The sequence below is a fragment of the Lates calcarifer genome, linkage group LG16_LG22 (genome assembly GCF_001640805.2).
Source record: "Lates calcarifer isolate ASB-BC8 linkage group LG16_LG22, TLL_Latcal_v3, whole genome shotgun sequence".
NCBI lineage: Eukaryota > Metazoa > Chordata > Actinopteri > Centropomidae > Lates > Lates calcarifer.
The window spans coordinates 21,276,843-21,296,377 of NC_066848.1; the positions used below are offsets into that span (position 1 = coordinate 21,276,843).

The 19,535-nt window shown below is 39.7% G+C and overlaps 1 protein-coding gene across 1 annotated transcript in view; it reads right to left on the minus strand.

Moving 5' to 3' along the window:
• piezo1 (piezo-type mechanosensitive ion channel component 1) overlaps positions 1-19,535 on the minus strand; it is an 80,806-nt gene that overhangs the window by 46,073 nt on the left and 15,198 nt on the right. The window contains 6 exon segments of the mRNA XM_051076451.1: positions 1,366-1,579; positions 2,805-2,868; positions 2,870-3,052; positions 7,655-7,796; positions 8,203-8,368; positions 14,487-14,582. Of these exon segments, the coding sequence (XP_050932408.1) occupies positions 1,366-1,579; positions 2,805-2,868; positions 2,870-3,052; positions 7,655-7,796; positions 8,203-8,368; positions 14,487-14,582 (865 nt within the window).

Consider the following 19,535-nt stretch of genomic DNA (forward strand, 5'->3'; position numbering starts at 1 on the left):
AAAAAAACAAATAAGACCTCACTGGCATCATGTTTTATTTGCAATATTACATAGTATAAATTAGTTTCCAAAAAGTGCAAGCCAGACAATGGCAATCTAGAAGTAACATAGTAAAATTTCAGAAGCAACGATCTTTAGATATACGGAGCAGACAGACCAAGTATTAAACCTGAAACTCAGGATTAGACTCTGCCATCACTGACTGGTTTCACAGCCATTTTAAATAATAACTTTTTGTTTGTTTGTTTTATTTAAGCTTTCTGATACTTTCCTTCAGTAAAACTGATCATCAAACATTACACCAAACTCATTATGTTTCAAAAATTACCAATTGAGAAACCTCTGCTACAAGCATATCAAAATTGTATAATGTTGTAAAATACCTAATCATGAACAATAGAAAAGACTGCTTGGTTGTTACTGTTTCAAATCTCCTTTCAGTGTAAACTGCCTGAAAATGAAATATGTTTATGTAGCCACTTCATGAGCTCACTGTGCTGATGTAGGACCTGCAGCTAAGTCACTCTTAGTGACTTTTTCTCAAAATAAAGACAATCCTGTTTCATTATTAGCAAACTAACTATTATAATATAATATAATATTAGCTGGCTAGCCACATTGCCACGTTAAACCATTCTGAAACACTGCCACCAAGCTGCGTTCACAAGAACTTTGTCTCAGCTGCTTTCTTCATGATAGATTTTTTCTCTGACAGCCTCCTTTTTTCTAATGAAGTGATTGCTTTCACCTTGGGTCCTCCCCATCAACATCAATGCAATCAATATATATATATATATATATATATATATATATATATATATATATGGAACTTCAGGTGCTTCACAGAGATAAACATTTGACCTCAGTATCTCTCATCCACATTTCACCTGTTGCTACTTTTAAAGGGGATGACAGGAGCTCGTGTGATTGGTCATTATACCCACCCTAACTCCACTGGCTAATTCTATATTCCTCTCACTAATAATGTTGTGCCAGGCTGCACTGGGGTTTGTACAAACACGTACAAACCATAAATTTAGCCTTTTCTAGGGTATATTACCTGTCTTCTTACGATGGAATGCAGGTGTCCTGGGAGTTAGAGGGGTTGCAGGATTAGAGACAACCTTAATGGATCCCAACAATTACTGAATATTATAATATATATGACAGCAAGCTCTCAGGATAAAGACCAGAAACAGGCAGTGTGCTGACAGTTATCCTGGGTACGTAAAGGTCAAACCTGGCTGACTGACAAACAGCTAGTTAAGTGATACTGACAGAGACAAATGGCAAAAACTGAAATATTAATGAAATCATTTGAACAAAAGATTTCATGGTTTCATGCACAGTGTGCTACAGTCTTACCTGGCCCACAGACTGTGTGGGGGGAACAGGGCCTGGGCAAGCAGACTCTGGTACAAATACAGACAAACCATGTGACCAGCAGTGAAGAAGCCCACCATCACACACAGCGCATTGAAGCCCAGGTGACTGATGGGAAGGTGGTACGCCCACCAAGTGCACACACCAATAAAAAGCAGGAAGTAGATAGCTGAGAAGGCTGAGGGCAGTGTGATGCCTTGGGAGGAAAGAGGAGAGACACACATTCAATATACTGTACACAGAGAGACACAATAACACAGCAATGCTCCAACATTTTGAGAAAAATGTCTTTTGTCTGTCAACTTCATCTTTGTGCATCCAATACAGTCATTCTGTGTTTTGTAGTTCATTTAGCCTAGCTTAGAACAAAGAGAGGAGGAAGGGGGATACAAATCCTCTAACACCTCCAAAGCAGTCTTATTCATATTCTATTTCTTGCAGGAAGTGCTGAATTTCACTGAAAGTAGTTCAACCCCAGGAAAGCATGGGAAAGTGGGCTTGATGGGACTCAACCAGTGTGTGAGAACTGAAGTGGGAACAGCAGAGCAGTGAGTATGACATGACTGGAATTAATGCTGTGAAAATGTATACAACATAATGAATATACTATGTAAGCCATTATGGTGCAGGTACAAGCGATTTTAATGTTTTGTCTTTTTTATGATTTGAATCATCTGACATCTGAATCATGAGAACATCTGACTGTGGATTTTTAGTTTAGATTCATTGTGGATACAAATCCACAAGGGTTTTCTCTTTAAATAGCGATGTGTTATTTTAATTCATTAAATGTTTAAATGTCAACATTTAATTTATCAAATTATTAATTTGAGAGCACAAGTTAGTCATTTGTGTTCTAGTAAATTTACTGCACTACATCAGACAGGCTTTGTAGTTTTTTGACAGTGAGAACAGAGAAGAAAAAAATACACTTAATTTGTCATATAACCATATAATCTTACACCATTCATGCAGTTTTTTCATGATTCTGTAGTGCAGCTTTAGTGGACATGATGGTGCAGTTCTAAATGCCTCAACTCCACACATGCCACAGCATCAGCAAAAAGTATTTGAAATGACTGTGAGAGCTACAGCTGCACCAGGCTGTGATGATGATGGAAATCATACACATCGCCTTCAGTATGAGAGTATAGACAACAGAGGCTCCCCTTACAGACTGGCCACAGACTGATGGGTGTTTATCTACATGTATTCAACACTTCAGAATGGTTGTCAGTGAGCAATGTCCTTGGATATGAATCAAAAAGAAAAAACAGCCTGACAACACACATTTAAAGTTTAGATCAGTGTGAACCAAATACCACTGTCTGGACTGTGCTCACACATCTGTTAGCTTCTTCTTCATGAGTTATGAAATGCTGTGGAAACCTGATAAGGTATTGTTGTTACATAGATCCTACCAGCCAAAGCCAGCAGGCTGATGGCTAAAACTCTTCCCAGGTCCCGCAGAACTTTCCGAGCTTGGCCTTCAGATGCTCAGCCAACTGCTTGGCTTTGGTTGCTGTGGAAACCTCCTCATCAGGGTCACCAGGTAATGACCTGTCATCTTCATCTTCATCTCCTGATGCCTCCTCCTCCTCCTCTCCTCATCATCATCATCATCATCATCATCCTCATCTGTGGTTTTATCTGATGGATCATCTTCTAACTAAGGTGAGAAGGGGGAAAAAAATGAAAGTTATAGTTACTAATTTGCATTATAGTTAACCATTGGATTACAATTGTGTAGGTTTTCTACAGCTAAAGCACCTTAGAGCTAACGGTAGCTCCTATGTGGAAGTTCTGAGTCAGTCAATGAATGAAAATCAGATTTTTTGTGATACATGTGGCTGCAGCTGGAGAAGAGACAAATAACTGTAGTCATCTCTTAAACTTCATCACATCAACAGTTACTACTGATGTAGTCATGATATCATACTCGATGATAATGGAAAGACCTTGTCCACTCCAAACCTATTTCTATCACCAAATTCATATAGAAATATAAATATATAAAAATGAATCTGAATCAGGTGCTTGCACACAGATTAATTTGCAGCTTTCATAGTGCAAAGAGACATTTTTTTTTTTTTAGAAATGTACAATCATCATGCATCCTTGATGCTGGGTATACAGAAGGCTATGTAAGTAAAGAGGCCTGATGCAGCTGCAAAATCGGAAGAGCAGCCATTGTAATAAACTCTTGAATACTGTCAGATAAATAACTTTTGGTCCAAGAGAAACCAATATGGCACATTAATTGAATTAAATCAAAAGCTGAACTAAAATCTTTTGCTAATTTACTTTGATCAAGGCCTCTAAGCCAGTGGACAGTGATCTGGACTACAGGACTGCAATGACCAGGTGGGGATGTTGAGAGCAAGTGATGAATGGATCATTTATACAGGATAATCATGAATGTGATCAAAAACAATTCAGTCATTTCTTAACAGTCACACATAAAAAAGTAAAGTAAAATAAAAATAAACGTATTTTGATTGCACCCATGAAGCTCTTTAAACATAGAACTTTTCTATAAACTTTTAGCGACACACACAGGATTGTTACAGCAGTATATTTGCTCACATTCCTCGAAACTGATATTCCACTTCTTCCCAAAAAGACTGGATGCCTGAAAAAAATCTAAAAATTTATGACAGAAGTAGTAATCCAGCCCCACCGTGACCTGTGAGGATAAGCAGTATAGAAAATGGATGGATGCATGGATCTCTTCAGGATTGTTCTTTATTGCATATGTAAATGTTTATTGTGCATTATATGTTAATGGCATTTACAGGACAGGGCAGACACTGAGAGTGCCATTTTTCATTACTGCATGTTTAGAAGATTACTATCATGATTCATTCCTGCCTCTCGTTCCTGTGCTCTCTTGTTCTCTTGTCTGGACCTGCCATCCCCTCCTACCTTGTTCCTTTCATTATAGTCACCTGTCAAATGTCCCTGTCTCTATATCCATGTGTTCACCTGTTTCCATTTTCTCAGTCATCTAAGCTTCCCACACACACAACTGTTCCCACTTTATCATTATTCCAGCCAAAAGTATAACAGCCCTTTGTCCCCAGTCAGCGTCAGATCATCTGCCAATGTTCCCACACTTTCCTTTGTACCTGTCTGCCTTAACTTCTCATCTGCCTGTAAGCTCTATTTCAAGTAAAAGCTACTTCACTGCATCAGCCTGCCACAGAATCTGTGTTTGGGTCCATCCTTCCTTCCATGGACCCAACAGACTCATCCATCAAGAGTGAAATTTTTGATCTAGCTTTTGCTTGGAGGGCCTTGAGGGTTGGAGACATCAGTCCCATAAGCTGTCCAGTGCCACAGAGACTCAGCTGCTCAGCAACCCCAAGCTTCACCCAGCGTCCCAGAGTGCTGCCCTACAACCCACAGCCTCCACCACCCAGCACCACAATCAACACCTGGCCAGACCCCAAGTCTGCTGCCCCTGCTGATGTCTAGCCTGTTCCTACATCCTGCCAACATCTTGCCCATTCCTGAGTATGGTGCTGAGTCAGCTTTCCCAGCCAATGCCAAGCCTGTTCCTGATTCTGTTCCTGTGTTGATGTGCCAGCTGATGTCTTGTCTGTTCAAGAGCCAGGTGATAATAAGCCTGTTCCTGAGTTTGTTCCTGAGTCGACCAGTGTCGAGTCTGCTCCTGATCTCCAGTTGACAGCTCCCTGCTGATGCCCTGACTCATCAAAACACTCATGACATGCAGTAACAGGTGGCAAAGATCTGATGTTTCTAATTACAGAGACAGGAATATCACACTAACTCACCCTCCATCATTCAGTCAGCCCTATGATAGACTGGCAATCTGTCCAGAGTGTACCCCTCCTCTCACCCTGTGTCAGCTGGGATTAGCTCCAGACTCCCTATGACCCTCAAAAGGGTAAGTGGTATAGCTAATGAATAACTGGATGGAAATTCAGATAAATCATTCAAGAGACAATGCCAGTCCATCTAAGACCTTATCATCCCTGTTACATAAAATGATCTTCAGAAAAATTGTTCACTACAGAAATGTTGGTAAGCAGCTATTTTCAGGCTTAAATATTTGGTGAACTTTCATCAGCTCAACATCAATATTTTTTTCTGTTTGTGGAGTTAGTGGAGACCAAATAGGGGATAAAAGGAGAATATTGGACTTGGATTCATCAGATGATGATTGAATGATAATGTTATTATGTTTATAGATGTCAGCATGTCAGGGCTTTGTGTCAGTTTGGACTTCTGCCCCCTTGTGGCCACAAACCAATTCATATAGCTTCATTTTCAGGTTCTGTGATACTAGTAGAGGTGATGAACCTTGGCAATGTGCTGCAGTTTATTATTATGCTAACATGCTGGTTAGTCAGTAACTTTAAAGCAGCATCAACTGGAGCAAGCCAGTGGCTCACCTGGTTAGGCGCATACTATTAAGGCTGAGTATTTACCGCTGCAACCTGGATTTGAATCCGACCTGGGCCCTGGGCTACAGGTCGTTCCCTCCCTTTCCCCCCTGCCTTTCCTGTCTATCTGCACTACTGTTATCCAAACTAGAATCACTGTCTCAAGGCTGTATGCTTCTGCCAGCCAGTCCAGTTGCAGTTAATTACTGTGTGAATTCTTAAATTATGGCTAAAAACGTGTCAAATTTTATAGCAATCTGACTATTGGATTACGAGACACCACATGGTCTTAAGATTCCCCTTGAAGGTGGCACTTCATGGCTTATAAAGTGACTAAAAAAGGTTCATTCTCTGGGGAGCATGACTGCAGTCAGAACATTTCATTGGAACTGTGTAGTATTTCCCCATGTGGAAACTTTGTCCAGCTGGAGGTACAGTGATTCACATTTGAAGTTCATATTTGCTGTATCTTTATTCTTTTGTAATGCAGAGTCACAAGCATGGAGGCGCTAGAGGAAAGATTGTGGGGGTCACCTCACATGAAGATTCATCCTCAGCTGATCATGAATATCCACCACACATTTCATGCAAATCCAATCAATTGTTCTGCAATACTTTGTCATGCACCACAGTCAAGGGAAAAATTGACCTGACAACAGTGATGAAACATCAGGGGGTCACAGAAATAACAAGGACTGATCCTCCAGGGAAAACTAATATCCACAAATAATACCATAGAAATCTAGCCTTGAGATATCTTGCAATGGAAGTGTTGGACATACTAAGCAACAAATAGACTGACATTGCCATTATTAGAGAAACAGTTTTTTCCCTGCAGCTAACAGGAAAATGCATTTCTCACATTTGACTATTTATCATATCAACATGAAAAACTCCCAGAACTTGTACTGGAAAATGGCTTTTGCTCAGATTCCACTGTATCCTCCTTTCTTAGCTTACATGTTTGTATTGTTTGTTTGGATGGTTGCCCTGGAGACAGGAAAGAATAAGAGTGAGAAGGTAAAAAGAGAGAGAGAGAGAGAGAGAGGTGCAGTGTGTATGGCTGTCTAGGCCTGTTTGCAACACACACTTGTTCCCTAAGCAATCTACTTTCATCTCTGTAAATGGGTTCAAACTGCTGTTATCTTTGCTAGCCCCTGGCTCTGCTGCGCCGAGGTCACACGCAGCATCAGCCACATATGTATGTAGTAACTCACAGCCTACATAGAGGCAAGCACATGAAGCAACATACACGACACAGGGCACACACACACACAGTGGTGGACCTTACTGGCTGCTCCGGTTTGTGTACTGCAGAGTTTTCTAAATTAATAGCACAATATGATCATATCATCACAATATGATTCCAGGGAATTTTAATAAATGATTGTGAAATACCTGTCTCTGGCGTAACAGTTGTGCACTTGTGCCATCTGCCTGCTGTTGACTCTGCTACCATTTATAAATATAGCACTTCATGATGGACATGATGTGAGGAATGACCAAAATATCATAACACAGTGGCCACTGCTTAATCTTGTATCAAAATCTTCCAGACTTCAGCCTTCCAGCTTTGGCAGCAATCAATCTGACATACAGAAATAAAAGATGAGGGAATTGCCTTGGAACTCATTGTACTCATTGGAGGCAACAAAATAAATAAAGTGTTAAGTGGACATCATTTAGGCCTGCCGTGGACTTGTTTTTTTCTATGGCAACAAAACCCACACTGTAAATGCAAACCTGCGTATAAAACCTGATTTGAGTGAGTAAGGGCTCACTGACCATAAACCTGATCATCTAGACAAAATAACGACCCCTTCAAATTCCTCATTCTCACCAGCACAGATGCAGTGACTCACCGATGTAATATTGGCAGCAGCCACCATTTCTCTGTTCCTGACCAATCTGCTGCAGAGGATGACTGTTATCAAGGCAACTGTACACACACCCAGGTCAGGACACAGGAGGCGTAAGACACTCCAAGGATCATCCAAGGGAAGCCTACAAGATACACACATCCATATGTTGAAAGTTCAAGTAAGGTTAAACATTTCTCCTGGAGAGAATGCAGCTTAAAAACAGGTATTCTGTTGTTACCTCAAATATTCTACACAGATTCTCCACACAGTAAAGCTCTAATTCCTTTTTTTCCAAGTGCGTGATAAAATTGTTGACTGTTTTGAAATCATATTCGTATTTTGTATTATATTTGTATGTCTTCTGTTTTATTTCTTCAGTTTATTCTGTGTATACATGTGCCTTGTGGCAAAAATATTGATCTACTCATATTACTTGAAATACAGTATACCAGCACTGTTTCCCCCAGTCGCTACTCCAACCATCAGTGACTGTGGCTACACAACATAACACATAAGTGCTACACAGACATCAAACAATAATTACATACCTGGATATTCCTATATGTCTGGTTATGGTGTCCCATTGTGAACAGTTACCACCGATGGCGGAGTCAAGAGGAGGATACGTATATAGTACTGCCTGGAAGCAGATGTGAGCCAGTAGAAATAGAAGACTGGTGCAGAAAACGGCTCTGATAAAGCGACCTGTGTGTCCTGGAAGACAAAGAGACAAAAGAGATAAAGGATGTAGATCAAACCTGTGGAAACACAGAGAGTGACACAGAGAAAATCTATATATTGATAGTTAATTAGTTTGAGTAACAGTCACAAAATGACCTTTTTTTAAAGGAACACTGTGACATGTTGATAAATCCTCTTGTTAAACATCTTAGCCAGAATCAGATGAGATAATGGAATGTGTCCTAGCACAAACTGATTGCATAGCTCCATCAAAAGTGAGTATTTTGTATGGATATGTATCTTATTCCTCTGTGCCATAGAGTTGTTCAAAAACTATTAAATCTGTAGTTTAAATCCCACACATCCATCCTGCTTTCCCAAATACTCAACAGAGTACGAGTCAAATGTGGATTCATTTGCTGCTGAAAATAGTCCCTAACACATGCACTATTTCCTCCTGTCTGTGTAGTGTTTGACAAAAACTACAATGAGCAGCTGTTTTAGGAAATTACTGAGCCTTGTTTAATGAAACTATATACACTATATGTGAGCCATTTGCACGCAGTTTCATATTGTGGGAGGATATCAAAGTTGTTTTACTTCAACTCGATACTGACATACCATGTTAGTGTGACGTGCACTCTTGTGGCCTTAAAGATGAGCAACACAGAAAAAATACTCCAAATACAGCAAATACTCCAAACATTTACAGGTCTGCACCTGGTACACACTGAGGTAATTTAACACTGAAACCTCCCAGCACTAGCTTACAGGGTGCAAACTACAGGGAAGCCATGGGGAACTTGGTTCTCCTTAATAACACATGAGCTCCACTGAATTTTGAGGAGTCTCTTAAATATTGACAATATGCTATTTTTGCATCTTCATCATGAGTCATGCAGAAAATGAAGCTATTATTGACTTATGCATTCATTACTAATTCACTTTAATAAATATATCAACATGCATGCTATTCTTGTGATCATTGCATGGTGTGGAGTGTTAGGCTTATTAGGGTGAACTGAACTGTACATGAGTAGTGTGATCCAAAATAAAGTGATGAAATCTGTGACAGGCTGTAAGTAGTTGAATGTTGACTCCACTGTTGCATGGATGGAAGTATAGCAGCCTCAAAGATTAACCTGTTCCACAAGCTGTCACTTGGTAAACACTTTTAGAATACACATGTGCAAGGAGGATAAATACCTATCACTGACTACAAAATCAAATGGGAGGGTTGCAACATTTCACTGCTGATTCATTTACTTAACCATTTGCCCAGTAAAATGTCTGCAAATTTCACAATTTCCTAGAGTCCAATGTTACATCCTGTATTAACATATAAGGCACCACTTGACTCAGAGTTGATGCTGGCTGAGGACAGAGCATGTGGGGTTACAGTGGTGCAGTCACAGCAGCTTCCCCTGCCACTGTTGGTATTTCCAGCCCCAGGCTTCTCTGGATGGAAATCACCCTCACACATAGCTACAAGCATTCTTTATTTTTGTCCCACCAAATGCAATTAAATGTGTGTGTGTGTGTGTGTGTGTGTGTGTGTGTGTGTGTGTGTGTGTGTGTGTGTGTGTGTCCACTAAAAGAAGGCGGAGGTGACATATATTGTAGGCCTATGGCCTCTAAAAATGTCAATCTCAATCTAAAAATGTCTCTACATTTGCAAACTGGCCATACAGCTGTCTTTTTTCCTTTCATAAAGGGGAGGGCAGCATCTGTGTGACCAAAGACTTTGCATATTCACACATACTCCCTTAATCCTCAGTAATGAGATCACAAAACTGATTCTATTGTTGACTGACTCTTCATTCGTACAAACACCTCAATGAATGTTCTCAGAAACAAACAGCAATAGCCTTTTATATCAACATATAAAATGCTCATAAATAATGTGTTGGCAATTGAATGCCTTCAACACCCAGCAGACACAGAGCAGACCCCTCTGCACTGTGATCTTGTATAAAAATGACTGAGCCTTGAAGCTCTTACGTAGTTGTGTTCCAGCTGGCATTGAATCTTATTTAGACTTGTTAACATATGAAATACAAACTGAGTTCATGTTTAATTTATTCCCCACCCTGGCAGACCCCCCTTCATCTCAGCACTGTGTGTTTTATGTCTGATGTTGTCATTTATCTCAGCGTCTGCAGAGACTTAAATAACAAATTTTGAGATTATAGTATAGTTATAGTCTTATACTGTTTGGCCATGACACTCATAATATCTTCCAATAGCTTTCAGAGCAGCATTGGCAATAATAAAAACCTGTTAACTGTAGTTGTATTAGGTTGATGAGCATTGGTGCTAAAATCACACAGATACATATGAGCTTGAAGCGAACCTGACAAAATGTTGATGTCCCCTTTTTATGATCAAAGCCAGCAGGAATGTGTGGTAGAGATTGGTGTGTGTGTGTGTGTGTGTGTATGTGGGGTGGGGGGGGGTTAAGTGAATTAATGGTCTAGTTATTTCCTGAAGTAGGAGGAGCAACTGACAATATGAATAGTTGGAGATGGAGAATGGGGTATAACCTGGTTTCCTTTCATTCTTTTTTCATTTTCAATAGGAGAGTTTACATTTTTCCACAGGTTTTTTTTTTTTTTTTTTTTTTTTTTGGGGTGGGGGTGGGGGGGTGGCCAAGCTGATCTGCACTGTATATGCTGCTCTAAAGGGGGAACCTGGATTAAAGGCCCCTTACTTTTACCTTCACTGCTTGACCAACCTCACAGTTACATAGAGATATTTTCAGGCCAGTACAAACCTGTGAGTGTGTCTGAGCTGTGACAGTAGAGGGTAGAGGAGAGAGGGTTTGATCTTGATAAGGCAGAAGAAACTATGCATTTGATTTTGGTGTATCCTGAACCTTGTGCTGCTGCAAACCTTGTATTCATTTGAGTGCATTTAGTTCAGACTTGAGCCATTACAGAAATCTGGTCTGACCTGGTCAGATTGCCTTTGTGACTAATAAAAGTGACTCATTCAGACATGGCACCGACATGTTGCTTGCTCTTCGCTCTTTGCTCCTTGCTCCAAGACCTCCCAGCAGCCAGAGATATGTCATGATATCATGACACCACTTCATGTCAAACTGCCAGGTCCTTCCAGACTCTGTGATTCTATCAGCAGTTGTCCTCAGCTCTTCCTGCCATTTCCCAGTCATCTGATCTTCATCTGCCTACACACCTGCACCTCACCTTCCTACTATATGGCCTACTTCAGTATATGTATATGCATCTGTTGAGACAATTTGCCTGTCTGCCCATGAAAACATTTCTCTGTGGAATATCTCCTGCCTTCATAATTCAGGAAACACTCCTCTGGGTTGTATCAGAGGGTAGGGACATGTTGATTTTTGGATGCCGTTAGTTGCTGGCCTTGCCCCTCTGCTCTGCTGACCTGTTTGGACTGACTTCTAGCTGACTGCACACACAGTAAACTTCAAACTCAGTTTGATGTCCACTATATAATACTGTGTTATAAGAATAAATTAATAAGTACATGTATACAAATCTGTGCAGGCAGTACTGCAGGCTTTGGCAGTGGAGTCAGAATTTTGGAGTAGCTTGCCTGTGAACATCAGCATGAGCTCCTAATTTTCAGGTGTTTTTTTTAATCAGCGCTGCTGCTTTTTAAATAGCCTCATATCTATATGGTACCAGAGGAGGGAAAGAAAGCGTCAGGGGGTCTACAAAAATATAAAATATTAGAAATGTTGTCATTAGAATATTGGACACCTTTTTAAACTGCATCACTTTATACAAAATCCTCTGGGGTTCATAAAAAATCCAGACTCTCAGAACAATCTAACCAGTTGCTGGAGGGATATGTTTCTCTGGACCAAAGTGATGGAGAGACATCGTCATCCTCAGACTAAAAAAGGAGTATAGGAGTCTTGTACATGATGTATACACGTATAATTGAATATTTGAAAACATGCCAGTTGATGAGTAATCTCCAGCTCTGACTTAAACTGTCTCTTAATTCTCCTCAGAGCCCAATAGTGCTGCTTCCTTTTAGTCACCTAAGTGTTTTCCCTGCTTGGCTTACACAGCCCTCTGCTGTGTGTGTGTGTGTGTGTGTGTGTGTGTGTGTGTGTGTGTGTGTGTGTGTGTGTAAGATCATGTGTGTGTGCACGTGTCTATCTTGGCAGGCCAGTGGGTTTTCCATAAGGGGAACTTCCCCCTGCTCTCTGTTTCCCCCTCTCTCTCATTTTAACTGGTCTCCCACCAAAATAACAGCCTCTCTGCACATTTTGATTACCAGATCAGAGACAGTGTCAGTGACAGAGAAAGAAGGCAGGACTGGAAAAAACACCATGAAATCAATTACTTTTGTCCTACTAGCAAATGGGACTGAGGATCGCAATTTCATTTGGCCATGTGGCAATTTTAACTTCAGTTGGTGTGGAAAATATCAGTGGAAACTACTTAAACCCATACAGACACAAGAACAGCTTGTGCTTTCAATGGGTATCATGCATGAGTTCAGTATACCAGTACAACAAAAAATATAAATATTATATAACAATTGCCTATTTTTGGGTGAAATTGATTAGCTATTTTTAGGTTAAACTATTTATAATTTATTAAACACAGATTGAGACAATTAATGATTACACAACATATTGTGATACAGAGTAAAGTAAAGCAGAAAAAGCAGTGTGAACACACAGCTTCTTCTCTAGTTGGGACAAACTAATGTGTCTGTATTAACAGAGAATGTTTCAGCTGTGAAAGTGATCCCATAAATTAGCCTGGAAATGATCCTGTATTGTTTTACTCCATTAACATACAGAGGCAAAAGTATGAATAAGAGTGTCTGTCTGCAAAGTTTTGAATTATTGTAGTCCACTTAGTACACACACACACACACACAGCTGAGGAAGCCTTTCACTAGCTGTTTGTGGTCAAAAGACACAGACTAAAAACATTCCAATTTGTGTAGCTAACAGACAAAATATACTATAAGCAGTATGAGACGGAGCACTCAGCTCCAGCATACAGCTTCAATATAAACTTAGACTCATGTCAGTACTTCAAAATATATCTTGCTCTCTGTGTTTGAAGTTACTTTCACTTCACTGTAAGGGAGGAACAAAGCAGCCATTGTTGTCTGACTTGTGGGAGCATAATGTCTAATGACATGGCTGTAGGTCCTACAGTCACAGCCCCTAACAGCTCCCCTGCAGAAAGGCCCTGCTAGCCTTTAGATACACTGACTGCTGAGTGAGTTTTATATACATGCTGATTTTTGTATTTCATAATAGTTAACGTCCAACATTCCTTGAGAGACAGCATCTGGATTTGTTAATGGGCTAATTGTGTGGGGTGAACCTGAATTCATATCAACATAAGTGAGAGGTGTGCACACAACAGTGTCCCCTAAACACCTTTATGATTCAGTTTTTACATCTTTTGGTATGGGGACTGATCACCAGGCTTTCTCTTAATGACAACATATTTTTACTTTAATTAATACATTTATGACAACGTACATTTAATCTTGTCATATCATGAGAAGTATTACTGTTATTACACAGTCAACTTATCAGTTACAACATGACACTTTTCCTCTTATAACTACATACTAACTTATCTCACTGAACCAAAGAACTTTTCTCTCTTTGTTTATTTTGTCTTTTCTTTATACTCTAAGTTAATCAAACAAGGAAGATCGAGTCAAAAAAGATCCAGTCTAATGTAAGAGCATCATTAATCTCTCCTTAAATGTAGATTCAGGTCAGTGCCTCTCATTAGCGTCAAAGCCAAGGATCCCACCATCTGTCTATCAGCAGCAGAGGACCATCTGACCACATACTATACCTCTCTGAGGCTGTGTACAACAAATATTTCAATGTGTGTAGTAAATTAATTGCAGAGTGCCACATATCCACCTAGACCAGAGACCAAAACACTGCTTGGATTGTTCCATTTCCTACTCCAGCAGCAAGCACTTCCTGCCCAAGGTAAAATCAATCAGGCAGCAACTTCTCCCTACAACCTTCTCAAAAATCATATCACCTTATATGTGTTGGGTTGATTACAGGGCAGATAACAAAAAACTGCTTCCTGGTCTTTATTTGACAAACATCCAGTCTGAGTAAGAGAGATCTAATATGCAAAGGTGGTAATTGTCTTACCTCTGATTGTGTGTTTGTTTGGACACAGGAAACATGGCAGCAGCAGCAGGTAGAGGAAATAAACCAGTGACAGGATGTTGTAGCGAAACAGACAAGCTGTAAAGACAGAAACAATCAAATCAACAGTAATTAATTAGAGATATACATTCAGAGATTCTGGCATGTATGATGTGTTGGCTGACGGGCTTTCCCTATATACGCATACTTAATGTCATACATTGACTTGCCCTGGCCCCAGTGGGAGGAAAGTCATGATAGAGGGCGTGGAGGTAGTGACTGTACACTACAGTCTTGGTGCCAAGCTCATTTTGTGCAGTCTCCCACCTGCTGGATCAGGTCAACTGTTCAGTGCACTTCTGTTCCATAGTATTTTGGTTGTTTTATTTGGTGAAATCACACACATATAAACTTCCTTAAAATTACACATCCCCATTTATGTTCTCCCCATCTTTCCACTTGTATTTATGTTTTTCAACAAACTAACATGTCATGCAGACAGTGTCAAAAACTGTCATTTATTATCCTTTCAGATATTCCTTCATATACAAGTAATTGATCCTCATAATTAATTTTCTGTCTATCAGCAAATAAATTCATGAAATAATCATCCTAATTGTCTGTGAACTTATTTTACAGACTAAGTATCAATATAGTTGCTATATTTCCTACAAAAAGTATTTGCTGTTGCAGTTTAGTTATACAGATGCAACTGACTAATTTCGACTAACTTATGCAGAGTTCTCCTCCAAGAAGAGAAAGTTCCACAGCTGTCTTTCTCCTGCACACACAATACAGCAAGAGGGATTTTATGAGGTGCTGCTGGCTTGAAGGAATTAAGACGATCTGAAAACATTAAGACCTGGAAATAAAGAAAATGTGACGGCTTATTTCCTCCCCTTAAACACATACAGTGATAATTATTAGCTCACGTAGGGTTAAGGTCTAGATTAGTCTCAGCCTGCTGAGATCTCAGTTTGAGCATGGAGGTGAGAGGTTTATTACACAGGCTGCTGTGAGCTCCTTCATTCAACTTCAGCTTCAGTTTAGTGAAAGTTCACATCACACAAAGAGTCTCTATTCACCTTACAGGTTAAAATGTAATACTGGACACACACCTAGGAGATTTCATATGTACAAATACATGCATCACAGTAGAATCAGTTGCCCAGTCTGGTAAATTAGGAGGAGGCACAGCACAGGGGGAAAAGTTAGGTTCTCATCATTTGCCTAAACTATGATCAGAATTTGTACAAAATAGTGCAGACATATCAATAGTCATCTGATGAGTCTGAAACTGAATGGGTTGTTTTAGTCATGTATGTATGTATGTATATGTATACATTATTTCCTTTAATTTACTATATGAATCACATCATCATTTTATAGCTGTGGGTCTAATAGTGGGAACTTAAGTGAAAAGGAAAAAAAAGAAAAGAAAGAAGAAGAACAAGTGTCCTTAACACAGAGCAGGCCAGGAAGTGTTTACAGTAATACACCATTCTCCAAGTATTTCTAGTAGGTGATGCAGATGAATTTGGGGTGATAAAATACTGCATATGTGGTGTGAAACAGTTGTTTATGTGTCCCACAACAAACATCCTCAAATTGATCAGTATCACTGTTGTTTTATTATTGTATAGTGAAGTCCTATTTATGTCATTTATACAGTCTGGGACAGTTGCAGCAGTAAAATTACTAGATTGTTTGACATTACAGGGCCTAGAGTAACAATGTATGGTAAGCACTTTAAACATTTTAGAGATGACCTTTAACAGTGATTCATGCTGATCTGGGTGATCTCCCTGACCTTCTGACATACTTTCACTAGCACTTTGGCCCACAGCAACATTTCAGGATTTTTTGAGATTTAGATTTTTTCCTGGATCCCACCTGATGTTAACATTATTTTCATTTGAACACAAAAAATATCAAAATCTAACACCACACAAAAAATCTATTGAACCCATTTATGTTCCTCAGAGGTTAAATTATTTCCATGCTGAATCTTTCCTCAGGACAAATGTTATATCTGTAGCTCCATTACTGCAAAAGCCAGCACTGTGGGTTTGTGGGCATTGCAGGTTATAGCAGCTGTAGCAGGGCTGTAATCTTTCTACTTTTACATTTGTTTCACTTATTCTATTGAATAATTCAGCTCAGGTTTAAAAAAAAAAACACATCAATTACAAGCTTGTTCTCTCTTCTTTTTAATCTCCCTCTCTCTCCGTCTTTCTCTGACTCTCTTTATAATAGAGCCATTATATGACTTGCACAATAACTGAGGCACAGACAAAGAATCAAACACATAAGCACTTTGTTATTTCCTCCAGTTGTTAAAGCATAAAACACACTGTCTTCCTGCCTGTCCACAGGAATTCAAACCAGAGGCAGTCTATAAACACCCTACCTGGCAGTCTTCTTAGTGTGGTCTACACCTCTTTAGCTTTGTCTCTCTTTTTTTTTTCACCAAAAACACAAAATGACAAAGGTTAAGGAAAAGGCATGTTTTGTTAAGTGCTGAGAACAATAAAACGATCAGGAACATTCAAACACAAAAGACACAAAGGGAGTATTGTTGAGTATCCACCTAACTGTCTTTTTATGAAGTCCTTAATCAAGGCCAAAGGTTGATTGGGAGTAATCTGTAAAACAACCCTGACTAAACAAACCCAGCCCTGAACTATAATTGCTGCCTTGTAGTTGTATGCCTCCACCAACCAGTCAAGTTGCAGGAAATATGGTCACAGTCTTCCCGTCTGTTCCTCACTTATGACATTGAATAATGGCCAGAAAAGTGCTGTTGCAGAACATTATGATGTCACAGTAAAGTTGATCTTTTACCGTTTTGATATAAAATGTCATCACTTCATCATTCAATCATTTTATTCTTTCTGACCACCAAATTCTAATCCGGTCATCATTGAGTCCAAGTGAATGATTGTGATTGTGGATTGGGTATACCTAAGAGATATCACATTCACAAGAATGGGACGGACATATAGACAGACAGAGGGACAACTTGAAGGCCTCCCGCCATGCCGGTCACAGAGGCATAAAAACCACAGCCAAACCTCCAACTACTGCAGCTTGACTCAAATCCACTGTGGCTGTCTGGGACTGATGTCACTGACACATCAATTTCTCTTTGCCTGTGTTTCCTGGTTCTTTCAAGCCAAGATTTAATGCAAATGCAACAAATCACACACATTCAACAATTCAACCAATCCTGACTTCAACACCCAGATTCCTGTCAAATCTACTCATAGGCTGAGGGCCTTTCTCTCCAACTGCTTTCCCTCAACATTTCTTCCTCTCAGCCTAAACTTCCCCTAAAACGTAACATCTGATTTATTCTGCCAGCTCCCTGAGAAATCTGTGGTATATACACAGCAGCTTCAGACTGTGGAGTGTGGAGTCAGTAAATCAAGACTGCTCACATTTACCTACCAAATTAAAGCTCTTTTTTATTTGATTTTCTTAATGCAGCAAGTTTATTCATTTCTAAAAATTACAGAAATCTATTGCAAATAACATATCCAGTTTGTAAGCTGGGCTTTCTGTTATAAATTTCTCCAAGCCCAAACTTGATGAAATGTCACTGGAGAATGGAATTGATCTTATCTGTAATTGAATTTTTTTACTTGGCAAAGCTCTTCCTGAGCTGTTAAAGACATACAGCTATTTTTACAGGCTGAGTAGGACTCTACATGACAAGTGAAATGATCTTCATATGTTCAGTGGAGTGGATCTTTAAGCCATAATCTATGAGGCGCAATCAAAAAGTCACAGGACTGTTCCTATTGCGAACATTGCGCGACAGGATAATGCACATGCAGCGGGTGAGAGCAATAACCTTTTTGAATTACTATTCCATCACATGGTCAACATTGGGACCTGTGTTACCCATGCTTTTGTGACCATTCCAAGTGCTCATTCAAAATTTCAGCATGGAGCAGAAGCAGCAGTGTGTTGAAGTCCATGAGGATCTCAGACAATCGGCTCAGGATCAGCCAACATTCAGGTCAACTATGAGAGTTGGGTCTACAGCTATGACCCAGAGACCAAACAGCAGCCTTCACAGTTGTAAGAGCCCCACCGTCTCCAAAACTGAAGAAGGCATGTCAGGTCAGGAGTACAGCAACACAATTATCATTCCCAACATGCCCTAATCACCAAATTTGGCTTCATGCAACTTCTTCCTCTTCCCCAAAATGAAATTCAAGCTGAGGGGTCGTTATTTTGTAGGAGATCCAATGTTAGTCGCAGGTAGTGCTTTATGTGCTTACAAAACAGATCTTCCAGGGAGCATTCCGCTGGAGTGATCTATCACTGCACAAGTCGACAACTTTGGAGGAGTTTAATACAGTATTAAAGCAGTTTTCAATTACATCTTTAATTCAGCTTTAGAGTACAGAGAGGATTAGGGTTAGGGACACTCAATTGGGGTGGAAATAGAAGTCTCAGAGACAGATGTTTCTTAACCAGGACAAATAAAACCTGCATAGCAAACTGTATGTGGTGATACCGCTAGTGAGAGGAGAGAAAACGGGGCTTTGGAATTGTTGGGTCTCTCTTTGTAAATATTATAATAAGAGGAGTATGGTCTAGACCTACTCTATATGAAAAGTGCTGTTGTGATTTGGTGCTATATTAATTATTAAAAACTGACTTGTCTCTTGTTGTTTGTTTTGTTTTTCAGGTTTATTTCTCAGTTTCTCATTCTGGTGCTGCACACAGAGGCTTTATTAGTCATTAGATAATTCAGGGAAACCCTGTAAACTCCTATAAACCCTTTCAGTTGTAACAGTGAACAGTGTTGGCCTTGAGAGGAAGAAAGCACTTCCTGTCATCCATATATGACTCATGTGGTTGGTAATCTGACATGGTGGTAAAATGCCAAGTCACGTTGGCTATGTATGCTGTGTGTGTGTATATGTTGTAGCCTGTGAGCTCCTTCATGACCAGTCACAGTTAAGAAACTCACACAGCCCATTGTTCTCCAACAGGTGGGGAGTGATTCACTATTCCAGACTATTGCTGAGACTATAA